The sequence below is a fragment of the Solea senegalensis genome, linkage group LG12 (assembly GCF_019176455.1).
Source record: "Solea senegalensis isolate Sse05_10M linkage group LG12, IFAPA_SoseM_1, whole genome shotgun sequence".
Lineage (NCBI taxonomy): Eukaryota > Metazoa > Chordata > Actinopteri > Pleuronectiformes > Soleidae > Solea > Solea senegalensis.
Window position 1 is genome coordinate 8,486,120 of NC_058032.1, and position 18,526 is coordinate 8,504,645.

The 18,526-nt window shown below is 43.4% G+C and overlaps 1 protein-coding gene across 1 annotated transcript; it reads right to left on the reverse strand.

Moving 5' to 3' along the window:
• Positions 1 to 6,044: 6,044 nt before the first annotated feature.
• On the reverse strand, positions 6,045 to 17,429 carry clcf1 (cardiotrophin-like cytokine factor 1). The gene is made up of 3 exons (XM_044039717.1): positions 17,138 to 17,429; positions 9,702 to 9,856; positions 6,045 to 9,107 (listed from the first exon to the last, which is right to left on the reverse strand). The coding sequence occupies exons 1-3, from the start codon at positions 17,154 to 17,156 to the stop codon at positions 7,749 to 7,751; spliced, it is 1,533 nt and encodes a 510-aa protein (XP_043895652.1). The 5' UTR covers positions 17,157 to 17,429; the 3' UTR covers positions 6,045 to 7,748.
• Positions 17,430 to 18,526: the final 1,097 nt, after the last annotated feature.

Sequence of the window (18,526 nt, forward strand, 5' to 3'; positions counted from 1 at the left end):
CAATCTTCCATTTTCAGGTCATGGAAGAAGATGGAGGTCTGTGTGTGTGTGCGTGTGTGCGTGTGTGTGTGTGTGTGTGTGTGTGTGTGTGTGTGTGTGCACTGTTAAGTCCTCCTAGTGTGGGTGGACAGCTGGTCCAAAGCAGGCGTTTTAGACTCTAACAAACCGTGACATGTCAAACATGTAACGTAGACCACGACACGGCAACATCTAAAATGCCTCATTGACTCTCACCCAAGGCCTCAGGGAAAAGAAAAAAAATCTTTTTTGCTCAAACAATCCACTGACGCCATTAATCATTTTTTGAGATTTTACAAGGGACGAGGAGGAATATGATTGTCCTAAAATGAGCAAAACAAATGCGTGGAGGGAAGTTCCTGGCTGTAGCTGCTGGAATCACCTCAGGATAGTTTGGCTCGGGGAACAAAGGTGTTCAGATATACAGTACACTGTGTTTGGATGCCTGTGTTTACTTCACTCTGTTTCCTTCTACCTCCTCCACTGTGTCTCCCTCTGTTTTAAGTTTGTGTGTCAGTGCCTTTGCCAGGATTCATGTCAGATATCAGACTTATTAGATGTCATCAAACCTCCATCGTCTGGCTCTGCTTTCTGTCTCAGCCTCTCCCCTCGTCTCCGTTTAACTGGCTTGTTCGCTCTTTTTGTCACTCTCGCACCACAAACACATACAAACATGGTTTAAATGTAAACTGACAGGGCAGACAAGTGGGAGGGGTGAGGCAGTGAGTGAGGGTGGGGGACAAAAAGAGCGAAAGCACAGAAAATGAAACGGCATGAAAAGTTACACAAGAGTCATTATGATTAGGAGTAGCATCTCTTGCCTGAGCCTAAGCTCATTTACAGACTAAAAGTTTTAATTGATCTGCCAGCTGGACAAATATGGAATATATTCCAGTTTGGAGTGATTTGAAGTATCTGTTCAAATAATTTTACTGGAAACCTCAGACAGATTATGGCTCAACAAATAAACTTTATAAAATAATAATTTCAACACCACATTTCTTCTTGACGTTGGTGCGATGCTACAGTATAAGTGTCAGTGTTTTACAACAGATTTATGTAGTCTTCCATACATCTCCATGACCTTTGAATGTCATAGCAAAACTACTCATCATTAATATTGTTTTTTCCTTATAAAGGATTTATAAATTCATAATTTATCATTTTAAAGTTATGTTGCATTTTGGGGAAATGAAAAATAACAATCAGGTCTACAGTTGTATGACAAAAAAAATAAAACAATTGTAATTGTTTTATTTTCACTGTCTGTCAAATGATAATCATTTCACTTACACACTGGACTCAGGGGTAGGGTAATCATAAAGATGTTACATAGCATTAGGTTTTAAAAAAACAAACAAAAACACACGTATCTGTACTGTAAAGTCACACAACCAAATTAATAACCTGATTTAAAAACAAAAAGACAACCTTTAATTAAAAATGTAGATGCCAATCTTATGGAGAATCAATAATCAGTTAATGATTTATGATTTTCACATGTGACTAAGGAAATCGAGGAATATCTAAATGAGAACAAGGAGTTAAAGAAATCATGTGTTTTATTTCTCTGCCACTGCACAGTGAGGCTGCTTCTGACCTGTGATGTAATGTGTTCTGTTTTCCTGATGCTACAAAGTGTGGGCAGACGTCTCTCCCAAAAAACGTCATGGAAGCTTCTTTCTTCGAGTGTGTTTTAAGGGGCCAAAATGAATGCACTTGTGTGACGTCAGGACTTTTCACGGTCAGGTGAGACTTGTGTAAGCCCTCGACACCCACACGAGCACACGCGAACATTCACTTGTGTACAAGCCACTCAACCATCAGATGAATGAACGCCCAGCCCCAATTTTCTCCCTAATTACTTTTGAAAACATGTCGAAGAGCTGAGCAACATGGGGAATGACAGCTCCTAGTGTTTTCCTACGGGACTAAGTCAACAAGCACAGACAGTGACATGAAAGAACTCACACATCTCTGAGGTGTTGCTCACTCACACGGACAACCAATTGATTAACTCATAAATCAACCTCATCCCAGGCCCCAGGCCCTGGAGCACCCCTGCACCCCCACCAACCCAAAAAAACGGCAGTGAGAAGGTGCAGCCCAACCCTGCACCCTAGAGCTAAGTAAGTGGAGGCGGGATGTTCACAGTCATGGCAGAAACCCAGCAGTAGGGAGAGGCCAGGTGGGGCAGGTAGAGTGGCTGCTAAAGAGTAAAAAAAAAAAAATAGGGTGGGGTCATGGAAATGACAGATACGGGATTAGTGAGTGTTATTCTAAATGACAGGGAGGGATGGAGAAGGAAAACACAGTGGGGCTTAAAGAAGGACATAAATGTGTTAAAAGGACAAAGCAGAAGATCGGCTGAATCAAATAGTGTTGAGTGCTGCCAAACAAGGGGAGACGGATACAGAGAGGAAAAGAGAGACAAAGTCGAAGAATGCAGTAAATCCCTGAGCGGCTGAGCAATTCTCTGGAGAAAGGAAAGAGGAATTTTTATGTGCTGCAGGTGAGCAGAACAGAGAGGGAGGGAGAGGAAAGACGAGACAGAGAGAGCAAAGGAGATAGACAGATGGAAAAAGAGACAGAGAACGCGGGGGTGGCCGGGGGAATTGAGGGGAAGCGTGAAAGGGTTTGATTGTAGCAGAGAAAAGGGCACACGTGGCGTGAAAATGATGCAGAAATGACACGAAATGACACAAAATGGCTCCCCGTGCGGTAGGAGAGGACACGGGGAAGCAGGAAGGCAACAAGACCGACGAGGGCATGATTGGGGAAACGGAGTGTAAGAAAAAGAATTGAGAGCAAACAGGCGAGAGAAAGATATACAAGAAGGAAGAGGAGAGGAGGTCTGAGTCTCTGAAAGCAAATCAACAAGTGATTCTGTGGCCGTGAAACTGTCTGATTGGTCAGTTTCTTAAATTACATCACACAAAGCACAATCATCACGTGATCCCGCAATGTTATTAAAGATAAGCTGTAATAGATGATGTACATCATTTCCTCAACAGTCAATTTATAAACTCCGCTAAGGACATTATGTTCTCTTTGTCCGTTTGTGACCAACAATACTCAAAAAGTAAAGGAAGAAGGAAGAAGTTGATAGATTTTTGTTGTAAATCTTGCGCCATATTGGAGTGTATTCACAGTGTAAGTGCTTTCTCTCGTATTTGTAATGTACAGGTTGAGAGTGTGTGTGTGTGTGTGTGTGTGTGTGTGTGTGGATGTGCTGCATTGGCGCCATAAGCTTCATGTCCACTAAGTGGTAAAGTGACGTTTAGAGTGGTACAGCCTGATCTGAGTCATGTATATACTGTATGTAAATGGCGCTTTTCCACTACCCAGTTTTTTCTGCTTTTCCATTGGCGATAGTACCTGGTTCTTTTTTTTTCTCTGATGAGGTTCCAAGTGAGCTGAGCCGATACTCTGTGTGACGCGTGAGTGTCGGTACTTAAAAATCCTGAAGAGTCTGGCGTATTAAGCGACTGCACTGCCGCGATCACAAGCGATGAGCCGCGTCACAACCCCTTCCGCCATATTCTAGTTCAGTGACTATATCAGACAGAGTCTGTGCTCCGGTCATGCAGGAAGTACTATACCAAACCGCGCAGAGTCGAGCTGTGCCATGCCGACCCCAGGCACGACGTGCTGGAACTGGGTAGTGGAAAAGCGCCAATACATACGCGCAGTACCAACATAAATAGCCTGAGCTGAAGTGTACCCCTGGTAGAAAAGGGGCCATAGACTATAATGTAAAATCGACTGATTTTTGTCACCTGGAAAGTCAACGATGTCAAAAAAAAGGCTCCTACTGGACAGTATTATTTTCCTCTAAATGGCAACATAAAGACCTGGATCTAGTGATTGTGACGGTTAACAAGTCAAATTCCCTTTGACTTGCATTCAAATTTGATCATTTTTGCAACCAAGTGAGTTGTCCCCTGGTGGCCAACTGCTGTTTCTGTCCTACTTCTTGTGCTTCACTCTTCAAATGGTAGGACTGCGCCTATTCTTACATACAGTCTATTGTTGGAGCCTCAATAATTGTAGTGTCACCATATTTCTTCTGTTAGTAGGTGTCATAGGTGTAACTTGACCTGTAACTTCAGACCTTAGGTCATTGGCTGTCAGTGTTTCTGTTGATCATGAAATATTATTGAAAGCAAATCTGCTCATATCTCTATCATTTCCACTCAAAATGGAGCAATTTGTAGAACTTTAGATTTATGGTTATTATAGTTCTTGGGTTTTGGTGTGGACAGCTGTGAGACGCTGCTATGGCCCCTGAGGAAGTAAAGTGAAATCTTGTAAAATGTGTGACCTAACTGTTTGTGGTCAAGGTGCAAAAACCAGGACAATATATTGTATCTCATATGAGGTATTGACCTCCACAGAGGGACAGAGGATTTTCCCAGAATCTTGGTGTGTTTTTTTTTTTCTTGAGGACTGAAAGGGAGGTGGAGAGTGGAGCAAGAAGAGTGAACAGAGGAATGAACACAAGACGTGCTCTCCGAGTGCAAATAAAGACCAAGATGGTCTTGCACATCCCACCCCTCTGCAGGTCATTGTTCGATCACAAGCTGCCAATCGCACAGTGGAAACAGATCAACAGTTTTTTTTCTGAGCAGCAGAGTGTTGCGTCTCTCAGCTGCCTGATAGACTCAACGAGCTCGTAACGTTGATGCCTTGTCACTCCGCTTTCATTGAAGGACTCGCCAACTCACAGGGTCCAGCGATCCTGTTATGTATTAGTTACAGCAATTTGTCTCTGCTTCGCTGACAGACTGAGAGAGAGAAAGAGAGAGAGGGAGAGGGAGAGAAAGCAGTGAGTGATGGCTGTTAGATATAGCAGCGTATATATGCAAAAACCTCATTCTGACAAAGTTTTGACACATACAGATAATGATTCACACACGTGCTGCGTTTGCAAGCCCACACAAGGGCACTCACACACAGACTATACAGACTATACAATGTGGCCTTTGTTGACGACTGGCAGTCCCTAAGTCATCGCCAACTGATGGTTAAAAACATTCCAGGCCTCTTATCTCTGTGTGCAAGTGTGTTTATATACATGTGTCATATCCTTGTCAGCAGTAACCTTTTCTCCCATAAAGTGAAAGTCATGAGTGTGTGATGATGTGTCAGAGATGACACAGTCAGTTTTACTTCCTGCTTGGATAACGCTGCTTCTTCAGGTCCATGGCTGTGCTTGTTTGTCGGCGCATGGTCCACGTTTTTTTTGTGTGTGTGTGTGTGTGTGAGGCTGCTTGTGTGTGTCAGGGTGTGTGTGTGTGTGCAGGTGTGTACCTCGGAGGTGATGGAGGGGAGATTCTCATTGATCCCTTAATATCTGGCCTGAGGCAAGGAGAGGGAGTAGGGGAGCTGTCGAGTATGTGGGGAGGAAAAGGGCATAGACAAGAGCAACAAAGCCAAACAAGAAAGAAAATGGAGGCTAACAGGAAGTGAGGAAGTGATAAAGGTGAGGGTGTGGAAAAACAAGGGACATGCAAAAATGATAAGAGGCTGCAGAGACAGCAAGAATGGTGGCTTTGAAGCAGACACAACAAGAGATCTGGGGTGGGATTATGTGGGGTGTGTTTGTACCTGTGCCTGTTTGTGCGCATGTAAATCCCTGACTGTCACAGGTCAGCGTGGTGTTTTTGGGGTGGAGGAGGAAGAGGAGCTCCGTGAGATAGTGTGATGAGAAAGGAAAGCAAAGTGGGAGGAGGAATGATGCAGTGGGAGGTGGGAAGCAAGAGATGAAAGGAGGAAAAAAAGAAAGATCGTAAATTTTCACCCGGACAGACAAATAAAAACTCTCTCATACCGCGCCTCAATCGCTCCATTTTTTTGCCGTGAATGTGAGCCGGCCTTTGTTTTCCAGAGAACTCCTCTCCCCTTGTGCCAATCACCCGTAACCATCCCTATAAAACTCAAACAATTGCAAACAAAAATCCCATATGCATTTTTGTCTGTCCTCCCAATGGGCTCCCAAATGACCAGTTACACCACACGCTGTACAAAAGCGACTATTTATTCTCTCTTGAGTAACAGTACAGTATTTACACACTGGAGAAAAATAAATAAACATCTTGTTCAATAAATATTATAGAGATATGATCCGTAATCTTTAGCCACGCCATCCAAGGCACATAGCAAAGACATGGCAATAGATTAATCTGAAAAACAAATCAAAGCAAATCAGTAAATCGCAAAAAAGGAATGAAAGAATCCAAATCTACGTGTCTAATTCTGTTATGTCAAGGAGTGCAAAGCAGCTGAGAGGAACGGTTTGATGTTTTGGGAAATCTTGCTTTCTTGTCGAGAGCTGGATGAGTCACAAGAAGGTTGACACCACGCTCAAAGCAGGTGAGCTTAGCTTAGCACAAAGCCTGAAGTCAGATTTACGACCAGTGACAGGGAGGAGCTGACATAGATACCCACAGTGTAGGTTTTGATTTATGATTCAGCATCAGGTTTCACTCATTGATGGCACCACGTCAGCACCAAACAGTGGTTCTTTAGTTATGTTCCATAGTGCTACTGTAAGTGTGTGGCACCATATTTGTATTATATTATGCTATATTATATTGTATACTTTGCCTTTGCTAAATAAAACATACCACAAAAAGGTTTACAGCAGGAGTCTCAAACTCAAATGACCTTGGGGGGGCCACTGAGCATCCAGTCTGGTCAAAGAAAACCACACTAGAAATATTGGTAATGATCATTGTTTGACAGAATTTCAGAATAAAGTGTCTGTGTTGTTGTTCCTGCTATATTGTTATTTCATTAAAACTGTATGCACTGACACAAAGGCAGCAAGTGAATTATAGTTTAAGGCACCAAATACCACAGTATTAAAAGTGTGTGTGTGTGTCATGAAGATGGTACAGTTTGTGTAGTGCTGTTGTAGAGTTACTGTAACTGACCAGCCATCTCGCCATTGCTCAGCAAAACCTCCTCCTCTGTGCCCTTCGTCATGCCACTGGTCATTTCCTCCCGTCTTTCTCCCCTTTGTCTTTCACCCATTCAGAAATTTTCCCTTCTGCCTTTAGAGAAAATGAACGTTTGCTGATTCACTCATCTGGGGTCACTGAATCAGTTTTCACTCAATGGCTGCCCTGTCTCTCTTGCTGCCTGTCACTAAGTGGACCCTCATGAGTGTGCCTAACCACCTACAGTGGTATTTCTGTTGATCTATGAGCCGTGAAGTCCGGTAACTCGGCCCAGTCTCAGTGCATCTCGTTCAATGAGGGTTACAGCACTGGTAATGTGCTGGCTTTGTGTGTGTTATAGCCTATTACTTCATCGTACTTCATTCAGTTATTCCCGTACAGTGTAAATGAATGTGGTAAGTATGAATATGTGCTTTTGACTGTTTATAAACTGCACATTCATATGTTAGTGTCAGTAACCTGTGTCTATATTAACACACTCAAAGATGTTGTTTTAGAAAATACTACTAACAAGAAACAACAATGGTGAAAAGTAAGAGTTGAGTTGTGGCCAGAAAGAACTATGTAGGAAGTTAAGGTGGCAGTCTCTGCTCGCCTAAAACACGGGCCCACAGTTCTCAAACCAAAACAAAACCAGCAGCATTTCAAACGTCCTCGTTTCCAGGGTTCATAAACACTAGGACAGAGTGAACAGCAGGCGTATCTGGAGCAGAATGAATGCGTTTTTCAACAAAAATGGACTCGTGTGGATGTCGCTTCCGTGTCTCAGCCTCGGAATCTCTTCTTGAGGCGGTTAAAGTCCTTTGCCGATCGCCACAACCAAATCTGCAGCTCCCGCAATATCCAGAAACCCTCCACCTTCCTGGCAAAGTCGTTCATCGTTGGCCGCACTGACAGCAGCGAGGACGATGAAGAGGACAAGGAGGAGGAGGAGGAGGTGGAGGAGGAGAGAAGTGGAGTCAGAGGAGGAGAAAGAAGGGATGTGCCCCTTTGTAAAGACAGGGGGACAGGCTGGGGGAGGAGGGTGTGCTTCTCACCTCCTCCAAACTGGTAGAGGAGGGAGAGGGTGGATAGAGGGGGTGGGAGGGTGGGGGAGAGGAGGGAGCGAGGAGGCCGGCGCTGATGAAAGAAAGCAGAGGAGGAAGAAGAGGTGGTAACTTGCACGTCTGTTTGCTTTTCCTCCAGCACCATTAAACCTTTCTCTGCAATAAATCCATCTTCCTCTCTGAGAGTGTCTGACAGGTGAGAGTTCAGGTTGTAGCTGTACTGGTTGTTGTCGTCCATGTCGATGATCGGTTGTTGGTGGGAGCTGGATCTCTGTGCACTCAGGTACGACACTCTGACCCAAGGTTCAGGCTGTGTCTCCTTCCTCACTCCATCCTCGCTGATACTCAACAATCTTCTCCTCCTTGCCCATACGTCTCGATCCTGATCCTCATCCCTCTCCTCTCCAGCGGCCTCTTCTTCGACGGCAGCCCATTTTCTGTTCTCAGGCTCTTCCCTCTTTCCTCTCCTCCCTCTTTCTCCTCTTCCTCTCTCCCTTGATCCACCACTCCTTCCTCCAGCTGTGGTCGCCTCTGCTCTCCTCCCCTCTTTCCCTCTTCTTCTTTCCACTTGGTCCACATTGACGCCGTCCTCCTGCTCTCCTCTGACCACTCTCGTCCCACCTCGTTTCTGGTTGTTACGCTGACCAGACTCAGTCCTGGTCCCGGCTCTGGACCTGTACAGGCTCTGGCTCATCATTGGAGCAGGTTGGTCACCGTCTGTCTCTGTCCGTGGGTACTGCAGCTCACCACTGTTACTTCTCATGTTTGCAGATGCAGGAGGAAGTGTGTAACTGAGTGTGGTCATCAGCGCAGATATTGAGCCCAGCAGTCCGTCCAGACCTGTGCAGAAATGCAGCAGGGAGATCTTGAGCGAGGGGCAGAGAGTGGACCGGGCGAGCTCTCTGACCGCAGCCAGCAGCACAGAGTACGCCTTCTGGTTCTGGGCAAGCCGGGCTTGGTTCTCCAGCCCGTGCCACAGCTCCAGGCGGGTTGCAGCACTGGGCAGCGTCAGAGCTGTGCTGTTGGGTCGTGGAGGAGAGAAGTCTTTCTCGTTAAATGGAGGACCAAGGTAGGTGAGCTGGAGGAAGTAAACACAGTGTAATGAGAAAATGAACGTACAAATTTAATGGACAGTTTATATATATTTGCTCATAACCTATACACCTCCCAAGAATAGAATAGAAAGCCTTTATTGTAATTGTATGACAACATTTCTGCTGGTTCTTCTGACAACTAGTGCGATAAAAAAAAGATTCAATCATAAGACACATACTGTAAATATTAACTAAATATGAGACATGTAATGATAATAAAGTGATTTAAAACACACAGGTTACTGCACTGAAATACTAAATGTGACATAATGTATTTGAAGAAGGAATAAGAAATAATTTCTTTCCCCCTTTGTCTGTGATAGGGCTGCAAATAATGATTATTTTCTCAATTAATCGTGGAGTTGTTTAGTCCATAAAATGTTGAAATTTATGATTGGTGTTTCCCAAACTTTTAGTGTTCAAATGTTGGCAAACTGAAATCAGCGAGCTTAATTTTATTCCATAAAACCACAGACAAATAATGAATTGATTATTAAAGTATTTGGCTTTTAAAATACTAATCGTTAATTGATCGATCTCTGCAGTCCCAGTCTGTGAATAAACAATAAATGACTCACATATACGTCTTTGATTTCTTTCAGCTGATACTCCAGGTACTTTGTCAGTTCGTACGTGCTCTCTATGGAACTCCTCTCGCTGGCCAGGTTGTGTGATGAATCCATGGCCGTCACCGCGACCACGGCCAATAGCAGGATGAGCTGGTGTCGATGGACTGTGTGAAAATGAATTAAAAAGACTGTGATTAAAGCTCAGAGAGATATGTCTTTAATGACCCTCGATAATTAACACATGCAGAGGTATTTGTAGTTATAACAATGTGATGAACTGTATCTCCACTCTCCACTGTGATGATGTCATCCAAACTTCTTAATTAGTTTGATGACTTCAGAACTCAACACACAAACACTTTCCAGGATTTGCTTAAGTCATTTTACAATATTCTGGTTTATTTCTTTGTCTCTATGGCGATGGCCTGTCTGTTTACATATTGCCAGGTCAGTCATCTGACACTGCCAATAAAGCTTTTTCCGTTTCCAATCTAATTTTAGAGGTTTCTGGCTGTCGGAGGTTTACTGTGGCTTCAAATAAAACCCCGCTTAATAGCTTCAGACAGTCAGACAAATGGTTCATACAGCATGTTCAGTGCGCCAGAACCTTCTATCTCTGTGAGGACACTCATTGACATTTAGCATTACCCAGCCCCCCTTTTTATGCTCACATCAGCCCTCGCAGCTCAACACAAACACGCCTTCACCCTTGACACGGTGCCTTAAAGGTGTGTCAGACAGTGAGGACGGTCGAAATGTCCTCGCTCCAAAGGTTTCAAGCTGTAGACACACACACACACACGCACGCACGCACATGTGGCTTTCTTTACAATCACAAACATTAATGTGTTTTTATCAGTTGTTTATGTGTCAGCGTGTTTGTGTAGGTGTTTCATGTTACTGTGTGAGAATGTTTGTCGCTGTGCAATTAAATATGTTGATTGAATTCACATTTCTGTGAGAGCAGAAAATCCTTGTGTACATGTGCTGATTGCTGTGTGTGTGTGTGTATGTGTGTGTGTGTGTGTAACACTGGGAACCTTTTAGTGCCCCTGTCTCTGGTTTCAAACAGAGAAAATTGGAGCTGAAAGGTGGTTTTCAACATGAAGAAAGTTCATGTACGTCCACCTATCCTGAGCTCACTCACTCTCTCTGGACGTTTTCACTTCCACGCCGTTTCTTTTATTTCCAACTCTCACTCCCTCCATACTCCCTCGGCCTTTCACTGCATTTTCTTTGCACTGAAAGTCTCTCTGCTCTCCATCATTGCTCGCTCCCTTGCCCGCTCTCATCCTCCTGACACGCAGACTGCAGGTCATGATTCATGCTTATAATTATGTAAAAAAAAAAAAGAAACACTGCTGCTGTTGAACAGGTGTGAAATATGTAACACACAATGTGTGTGACCATGTCAGCTCTGTCTCGTTTGCTCACTCCGTCTTTCCCCCCGTCACACCTCGGGCCTCCTGTTGCTTTTCTTGTCCCGAACATGCACTCAGACTTCTCCTCCCCACCTCGCCTCCTTATCTCTTTTCCTGCCTCGGGTCAAAATAACAGCAGTCAATTAACCCTGATTAGCTCTTACACTCCCTTTCAATTGCCAACCCTCTTTTTTTCTCTCTCTCTCTCTTACTTTCATCTGTCCCATCTCGACGGGCGCCTCCGGGATGAATGACTGAGTTTAAGTGAGGAGCTTGAACAGATTGCAAAACATTTACCTTCGACACGTTTTCAGTGGTTCTATGGAAACAAGTTCTGACCTAAAACAGTCAACACCTTTTACCTCTGACTCAACCTCTTACATTTGACACATCAGTATGCACTGCACTCCCTGGCAAGCCTGGGTAGAGACTTAATGATGGTATGTGCACTCACTACTGTGGCATACATAAAAATGTCTTTTGCGCAACCTGGAACAAGAATGTGTCACAAGTGAAAGATTTGTTTTGTTATGTCTCTATCAAATATAACAAAATAATCATTAAGAAAATGAAGTGATGCTACCTTTAATTATAGTACAAATTGTAGTGATGACACAACCTTCATTTAATTTAAAAATGTATAAATATAATGACAGATTTGAGAAACTAAGTAGAAAAAACAACAACACAACAAACCAGGTGCTTCACAGATGGTGACTCTGCCACTAACACTTTTCCCTGAGCAGTCAACGTCATCATCCTCCCAACTCTTTTCCCAAGTCACTGTGGTTGAGCCTCGGCAACTCCCACACGCTCCCACACATGCACGCACCTTTAAATCAGTTAGCTAAGCTTCCTCTGAACCTCTGACAGGTGATGAGCTAAATACATCTCAAAGCAGACACTTGAACATTCGGAGCTCATCAGGCTCAGGGGTCCTCCCACTAAACCACCCCCATTAACATCACAACACGACATCGTTGACTCTCGGAGTAAACAGCCCTGCAGGGAAAGGACACACAGTGTGCAGGAAGGATTGGATTCACAGAGAATAAACTGGTACCCAAAAAAGAGCCTGGTATGAGGGGACCCTCCTTCAACCCAAACTGATCCAAACTGTTTCCTTTTGTCTGCAGCCACATGCTCGGAGATGACTGCCAGACGCAAACAGGCCCATGTTTTGATTGAGCGCTGACATGTCTGAAAGCATCCTCTGCTGAAAACAAATGCTCTTTTGTACAAGTAAACCGAGATAAGTCAAACCCACAGCCATGTTGTAGTTATATAATATTATACTGAGTAGCTACACTGCAGTCGCCTGACTTCAAGGCGAGCCCTGCAGGCTTGGGGCTGAGTCTGTGTACCTGGCAGTGGAAGCACACTCCGCAGGGCAGGGTTGAAACCAGAACATTCTCCGTGGGAGGATTGCGTTACAGCAGCAGCAGCACAGGGGTTCCCTGCAACGACCGACTCTGCATGTGACTCTCCTTGCACATACCTATACGGTTACATGCGTGAACTCACTGGGAATCTCCATTATCAGTGACTGATTTTATTTTTGCTGATTGTAGAGTCAGATCTGAGTCTGGCTGCCATCTGCCAAGCAGAGCTGAACATGAGGTTTGAGCTCTCTGTGCCTCCAAATAGGTCAGAATTAAACACCAACACAGGTCCACAGTTCACAGGTGAATTCTGGGACGAAAAGGTCATCATCATCAAGGCCAAACAGGGAGCCGTTTTACACATTTGAAGTTTTACACTACAGACAGTGCTTTGGTATCCTGGGGTTTGTGGGTGTTGTAGGCCTGCCACTTGCATCCAGGAGAACAAGTATTTCATGTTTCCTGACGTGCACCACCATCTGAGCTCCTACACAAGCATTTAAAACTGAATTCGGTATTGTGGGAACACCATGTGCGAGTAAATCCCTCCAGTCTGGTGCCAAGAAAGGTTGCCCTCCGTTGCTCTAACCACTTGAAAGAGAACTTGGGAAACATCACAAGGTAGAAGATGTTATAAATCAGGTCCAAATGTTTGTCATTTACTGCGCAACAATGATTAGTATTTAGTATTTGGTGAATGCGCTGACAAAATGAAACATAAATCCACCCGTGCAGGCTGATGTTTGGAGGGCAAAAAGATATTGTTTACACCTCACACTTTATTTGTACCTATCGTGTGTGGAGGGGTCTTCTGCTACATCAGAGCAGAGTAACATTAGAAGTAGAAGTGACTAATAAATCCAGCCCTGGATGATTTTTTTATCTCACAGAAAAAATATTAATGCACAGGATGTCAGTGTAATACTGATCAATGCAAACTGACTGGAGGAAAAAAATGTTGCACGCTCCAGCTTTATATGCATTTATCTTTTATTTTAAATTGTATTTTTTTTTGGAGGGGGGTTTGGAAGACATCTAAAATTAAAAGACAATGCATATTTGAAAATGTCATCTACAATCTTACAGACAAATGCACATAGAGCGTCTGTGCATTGAAGTTGTTATGTTGTGCTGTGAGTGATTTAAAAGATCCAGTGTGAGGCCACAGATGCATCTCCGAAAACACAACTTCATTTTAAATCCCCCACACGATCGTCTGACTGACGTTAACGTCACATTTGTTCTGAGCGGTCGATACATTGTGTTTCTTCTAAATGCCATTATATGACCCTTTGTTTTAACTGTACAAACTCAAGCGTCACATTTCACTCCCTGAATGTTCACTGATCCTCCGCCTCGTCTCGCATATGTGTTGTCATAGCTAACGTGGCAGAGGCAGAGCTGCGAGCTCACTGTGACTTTGCTGAAAACAAAACCCCAGAGTCAAGAGGTTTCTCGTTCAGTTTGTTAATTATTCTATTCAAAAATTTTCCCCTCTGATAATAATGACACGTGTCCGTAACATAAACACACCTGTGCTGGATGTCAGGGACAAAAACATGCATCAGCTAAACTGGTGAGACACTGAAGTGGACCGAAACACACACACCCAGGACCACAGGTGAAGTGGGTGAGGGTGACTTTGTGGGCGAGAGCGGGGGTGGAGGGGTTTGACAGTCCGGGGTCAGGGTCGGTGTTGGGAGTCTGTGTACAGTTACAGGCTAGATTTATGTGCAGTCTGCACTCAATCAAAAGTGCATTCCTTCACTAACTCAACACACACAAACGTGCGCACACACACACAGACACACACAGACATACACACATATGCATCCAGAATTGTACACTGGAGATGTATGCACAACGATTGTGCTGAATAAATTCATATAAACAAACCATTGTGTACTCAGACACACACACACAGATATCCTCTGCAGCTTTCTGTTCATGCTGGATTTTTCAATTGATCCCTCTTGGCAGTGGACTCACACTCAAAACAAAGGGCGAAAGAAAACACACATTTAATGCCCATAAACTCGCCCTCGTCGTGAACTCAGTGTCCTCTTCCTCCACCTTGTTGTCCTGCTGTCTGTCTGTCTGTCTGTCTGTCTGTCTGTCTGTCTGTCTGCCTCCTCACCTTATAAAACAACCTATCCCTGCCTTCTTTTTAAATCTGTGAATTCCAGTGGCTCCATGCTTTATCGCCATGTTTGGTTTCAATAACCAGTTTACCCCTTCTCCCCAAACTAAATCTCCCCAAAACATCAAACTTTTCTTACTTCCTTTCTCTCCCTAATTGCCATTACCCTCTCTTCCTTTCACTAACTGACTCCACTTGTTCCCTCTGTTGACATCGTTCATGCCTCCTTAGCCCAGTTTCAGACCTTCAGTTTTTAATTTACTTCTTAATGACTTAGTTTAGTGGCTAGGCGGGCTCCTGAGTGACACTAATGTCCTCTTGTATTATGTATTACTGTGTGTGTTGTGGCTTAGAGCTGTGGCAGTCTGCATTTCATATGTTGTCTGCTGTTTGTTTCTGTTATTATTTATGAGATTTGTCTCCCGGGAATATAAAATCATTTGTTTATCCACGCAAGTATTTCTGCAAATACAACTTTTTGCTCGCCCACGTTTGTTTTACAGTCACAATTACCTGCTGGTGGAGACGGTGTGAAGCTATAATTAGCGCTTAGATGAAATCCATTGTTGCATGCGGCCACTTACAACAACTCTGCAATGCATTAAACTTAAAGGTTAGCTCCAAAATGCAGACAACAATAATAACAGTGATTTGCGAAAAGTGAATTTGAATGATTTATGGCGGCGGAATGATTTTACTTTTCACTTTTAGTGTATTCATATTTTAGTAGTGCTGCTTTCACTGGAGGTGAAAGTGAGGAAAGATGTATTTGGGCCTTGAAGGATAGAGACAGAAGGAAGGAGGAGGAGGACGAGAGGATTTGAGAGGACGGAGGGAGAGGAAAAGGAGTTGGTGGAGGAGGGTGGGGGTTTCTGAAGCGAGGGGCCATGTTAATTTGGGAAAAATGTAAACAGCATGTGTAACTGTTCAAAGCGTGACCGACTCATTTTATATCACCCCCCCACACCCCCCTCTCTCTTTCCCTCTGGGTGCTGCTAACTTCTGTCAATCTGCACTGCATTAACCCCTCTACCACCAGCCCCAATAACCCCCAAACCTGACCCTCCACACATCGTTTGACGTCCCTGTGTATATACATTTTGTGTGTGTGTGTGTGTGTGTGTGTGTGTTTGTGTGTGCATATGCGTGTGTTTATGTACCATGAAGAATTGAGGATGGCACTGAATGAATCAAAAGATGTGAAAGATTCACATTTCCTCTCTTTTGCACATCCCTCTCTCCCTCTCTCTGTTTCCTCCTATTGGCTGGTGTGCTTGAACTCACTGGTCCGACACACACTCACACTTTTATTTGAAACACACCGACACTGATTCAACCCTCCCAGCAACAACAGGGCTTGTGTGTGTGTGTGTGTGTGTGTGTGTGTGTGTGTGTGTGTGTGTGTGTGTGTGTGTGTGTGTGTCAAATGTGGCATTTTCACCAACAGCTGAGGTTTCTGTATATTTATCTGCTCTGAGTTCCACCATCATCATCATCATCAGCAGCAGCAGCAGCAGCACATTTCCTGAACTGACTGCTCACATGATCCGACCAGGAGAGTGAGGGAGGACGGCAGGAGATGCAGGAGCAAGAAAGTTCTGTACTGTCCCTCTTTCTTTCTCTCAACCCCTATAGAAGACATGGACCAGCAGCCGGACCAGTCTTCCCAGGGGGAAAGTCAGTGTGTGTGTGTGTGTCCTCTCACACCCTGACTAACGTGAATCGTGTACTTTCTCATATCAGTGACAGCTAACTAGACAGGGTCTTGAGACCCCGTTTCAACTCCTGTCATTTTTTATTTTGACACCACACGCACATGCACACACACTCAACGCCCCACACACACACACACACACACAGGTTTGTGCAGCTATTCCTCCAGCCCGAAAACTTAACCCTATCCCTGAGGTTCTGCCTCATTGGGACCAGGTTTGAGGACTACTGGTCCTGACAAGTTCATGTTTATGCCAGTACAGGTCCTTAAGCGGAAACGAATACAAGCACACACACAAGTAACACACACAATAAGTTGTTTTCTATTAAAAAAAAAAAAAACAGTCAAACAAAAATAATAAAATAAACAAATAATATTTAATTTCTTTGCATTGAACTGACTTGTTTGCTCCTTGATATTTTGAAAACAGTTAAATGTTATTTTTTGAACATTTTTGTGGTTTCATGATGAGCCTTTAAAGGCATCTGGTTCATCATCATTCTTTTTCCTATCTGCTGGAGGTTTAAAATCAAGGTAATATAACTAATTTCACTGACTCTTTCAATATAATGTCCAAATAATACAGAGGTATTGATTTGAACGCGTGAGATAATAATGTGATTTTGAACGTGTACGAAAACACCAACCACATATTCTGTAACACCCACTCCTGCGCTTGTTCACAACTTTTAATATTTAGTTTTGCATAAAATGGGAAGTTAAACACGAATTTGAACCGAAAAACAAAACGTTCTCTTTTTTTGAGTGTTTTATATCCATGCACTTACCTCCGCAAAACCTTTTCATCTCTCTAAATCTCTTTATTCCGCTGTCATAGGTTCATCCACTGCACAAATGATTTCTCTTCTCTTGGTCCAGGTTCCTTCGATGCCTTGAAATAAAACACCGCAAACTTTTCAGCATGTGAAGTTAAAGCGCTGCGCTTCACAGAACTCTCGAGGAGATGATGAAGAAAGTGTAATCCTGTGATGATGATGAGGATAATGATGATGTTAAAGAGATTTACAGAGGAAGAATCAGGATGGTCACAGGATGGAGCTCCGCTGCTGTGGTGTTTGGTGTGTGTGGTCTGTGACAGACTGACTGACGGCGGAGGCTTTTTGTTACCTCCTCCTCCTCCTCTTTTTCTGCCCCTGTCTCTCCATCTTTCGCTGTCCTCCTCCTCCTCCTCTTCGTCAGTGCTGCTGGTGAATCACCGGGTTGACGCATCGCAGCTCGGCGCGGCTCAGAGCCGCTGAACCACGGGACTTGTTGCAACTCATTTCCGTCTCCCTGCTTTCTTTGTCGTGCTCGAAAACTTGATCTGACTGCAGCCGTTTGATCTTTAATCGGCTTTAGCATTAATTGTGTCACCTGATTCAGGTGCAGGTCAGTCCAGCGCAAACAAACCTGGCAACCCTGCGACCCACGAATCATCTCCTCTTGTCCTCATCTCACTCTCTGACAAACTTTTACTCATTTATATTTTAGTTTATATTATAAATGTTATTCGTTCTTTTAATAAAGCAAACCACTGAGCAATTAACACAAATGTTACCTCTCAAAAGGCCCCAAATTATTTAAAAATAATGTAATTTATAGACCTGAGATTATCCTTTATTACTCCCACTGCGGGGACAATTTTACAGTAGATGACATGAAGGTAAACACCAGGAAATATAAGAATAAAAAGGATGAAATACAATATATATTGTGTACAATTTTAAATAAGATAAGTCATGATTCAGCACCACACATGGGAAAATCAGGATTATAGATTTTAGTAAAATTACAAATGTGCACTTTCAACATTTATAGAAAAATATTAAATATTAGGATAAAAATAGAGCTGTATATACAATGTCGACAGCGTGTAAACAGAGTGTGTGTAAACATGGTAGATTGCGCATATTGCACTGATATGAATAAAATATTTTGTTTCAAAAGATTTTACACTTTTGCGCTGATGTGAAGAGCTCGGTAAAATGTGAAAAACATAAAAATTCGAAATGATAATAATTTTAAAAAGTTTTCATTGATTTAAATGTTGAGAAAACATTTCACTGAGATGAGACGTTGCTTCAGGCCTATAAAATTAAAGAGGCCTCACATAAATTGTGACAAAGACGCGTTTATAAAGGAATAACCCGTGTTTGTTTCTCAGAAAAGGAGAGGGT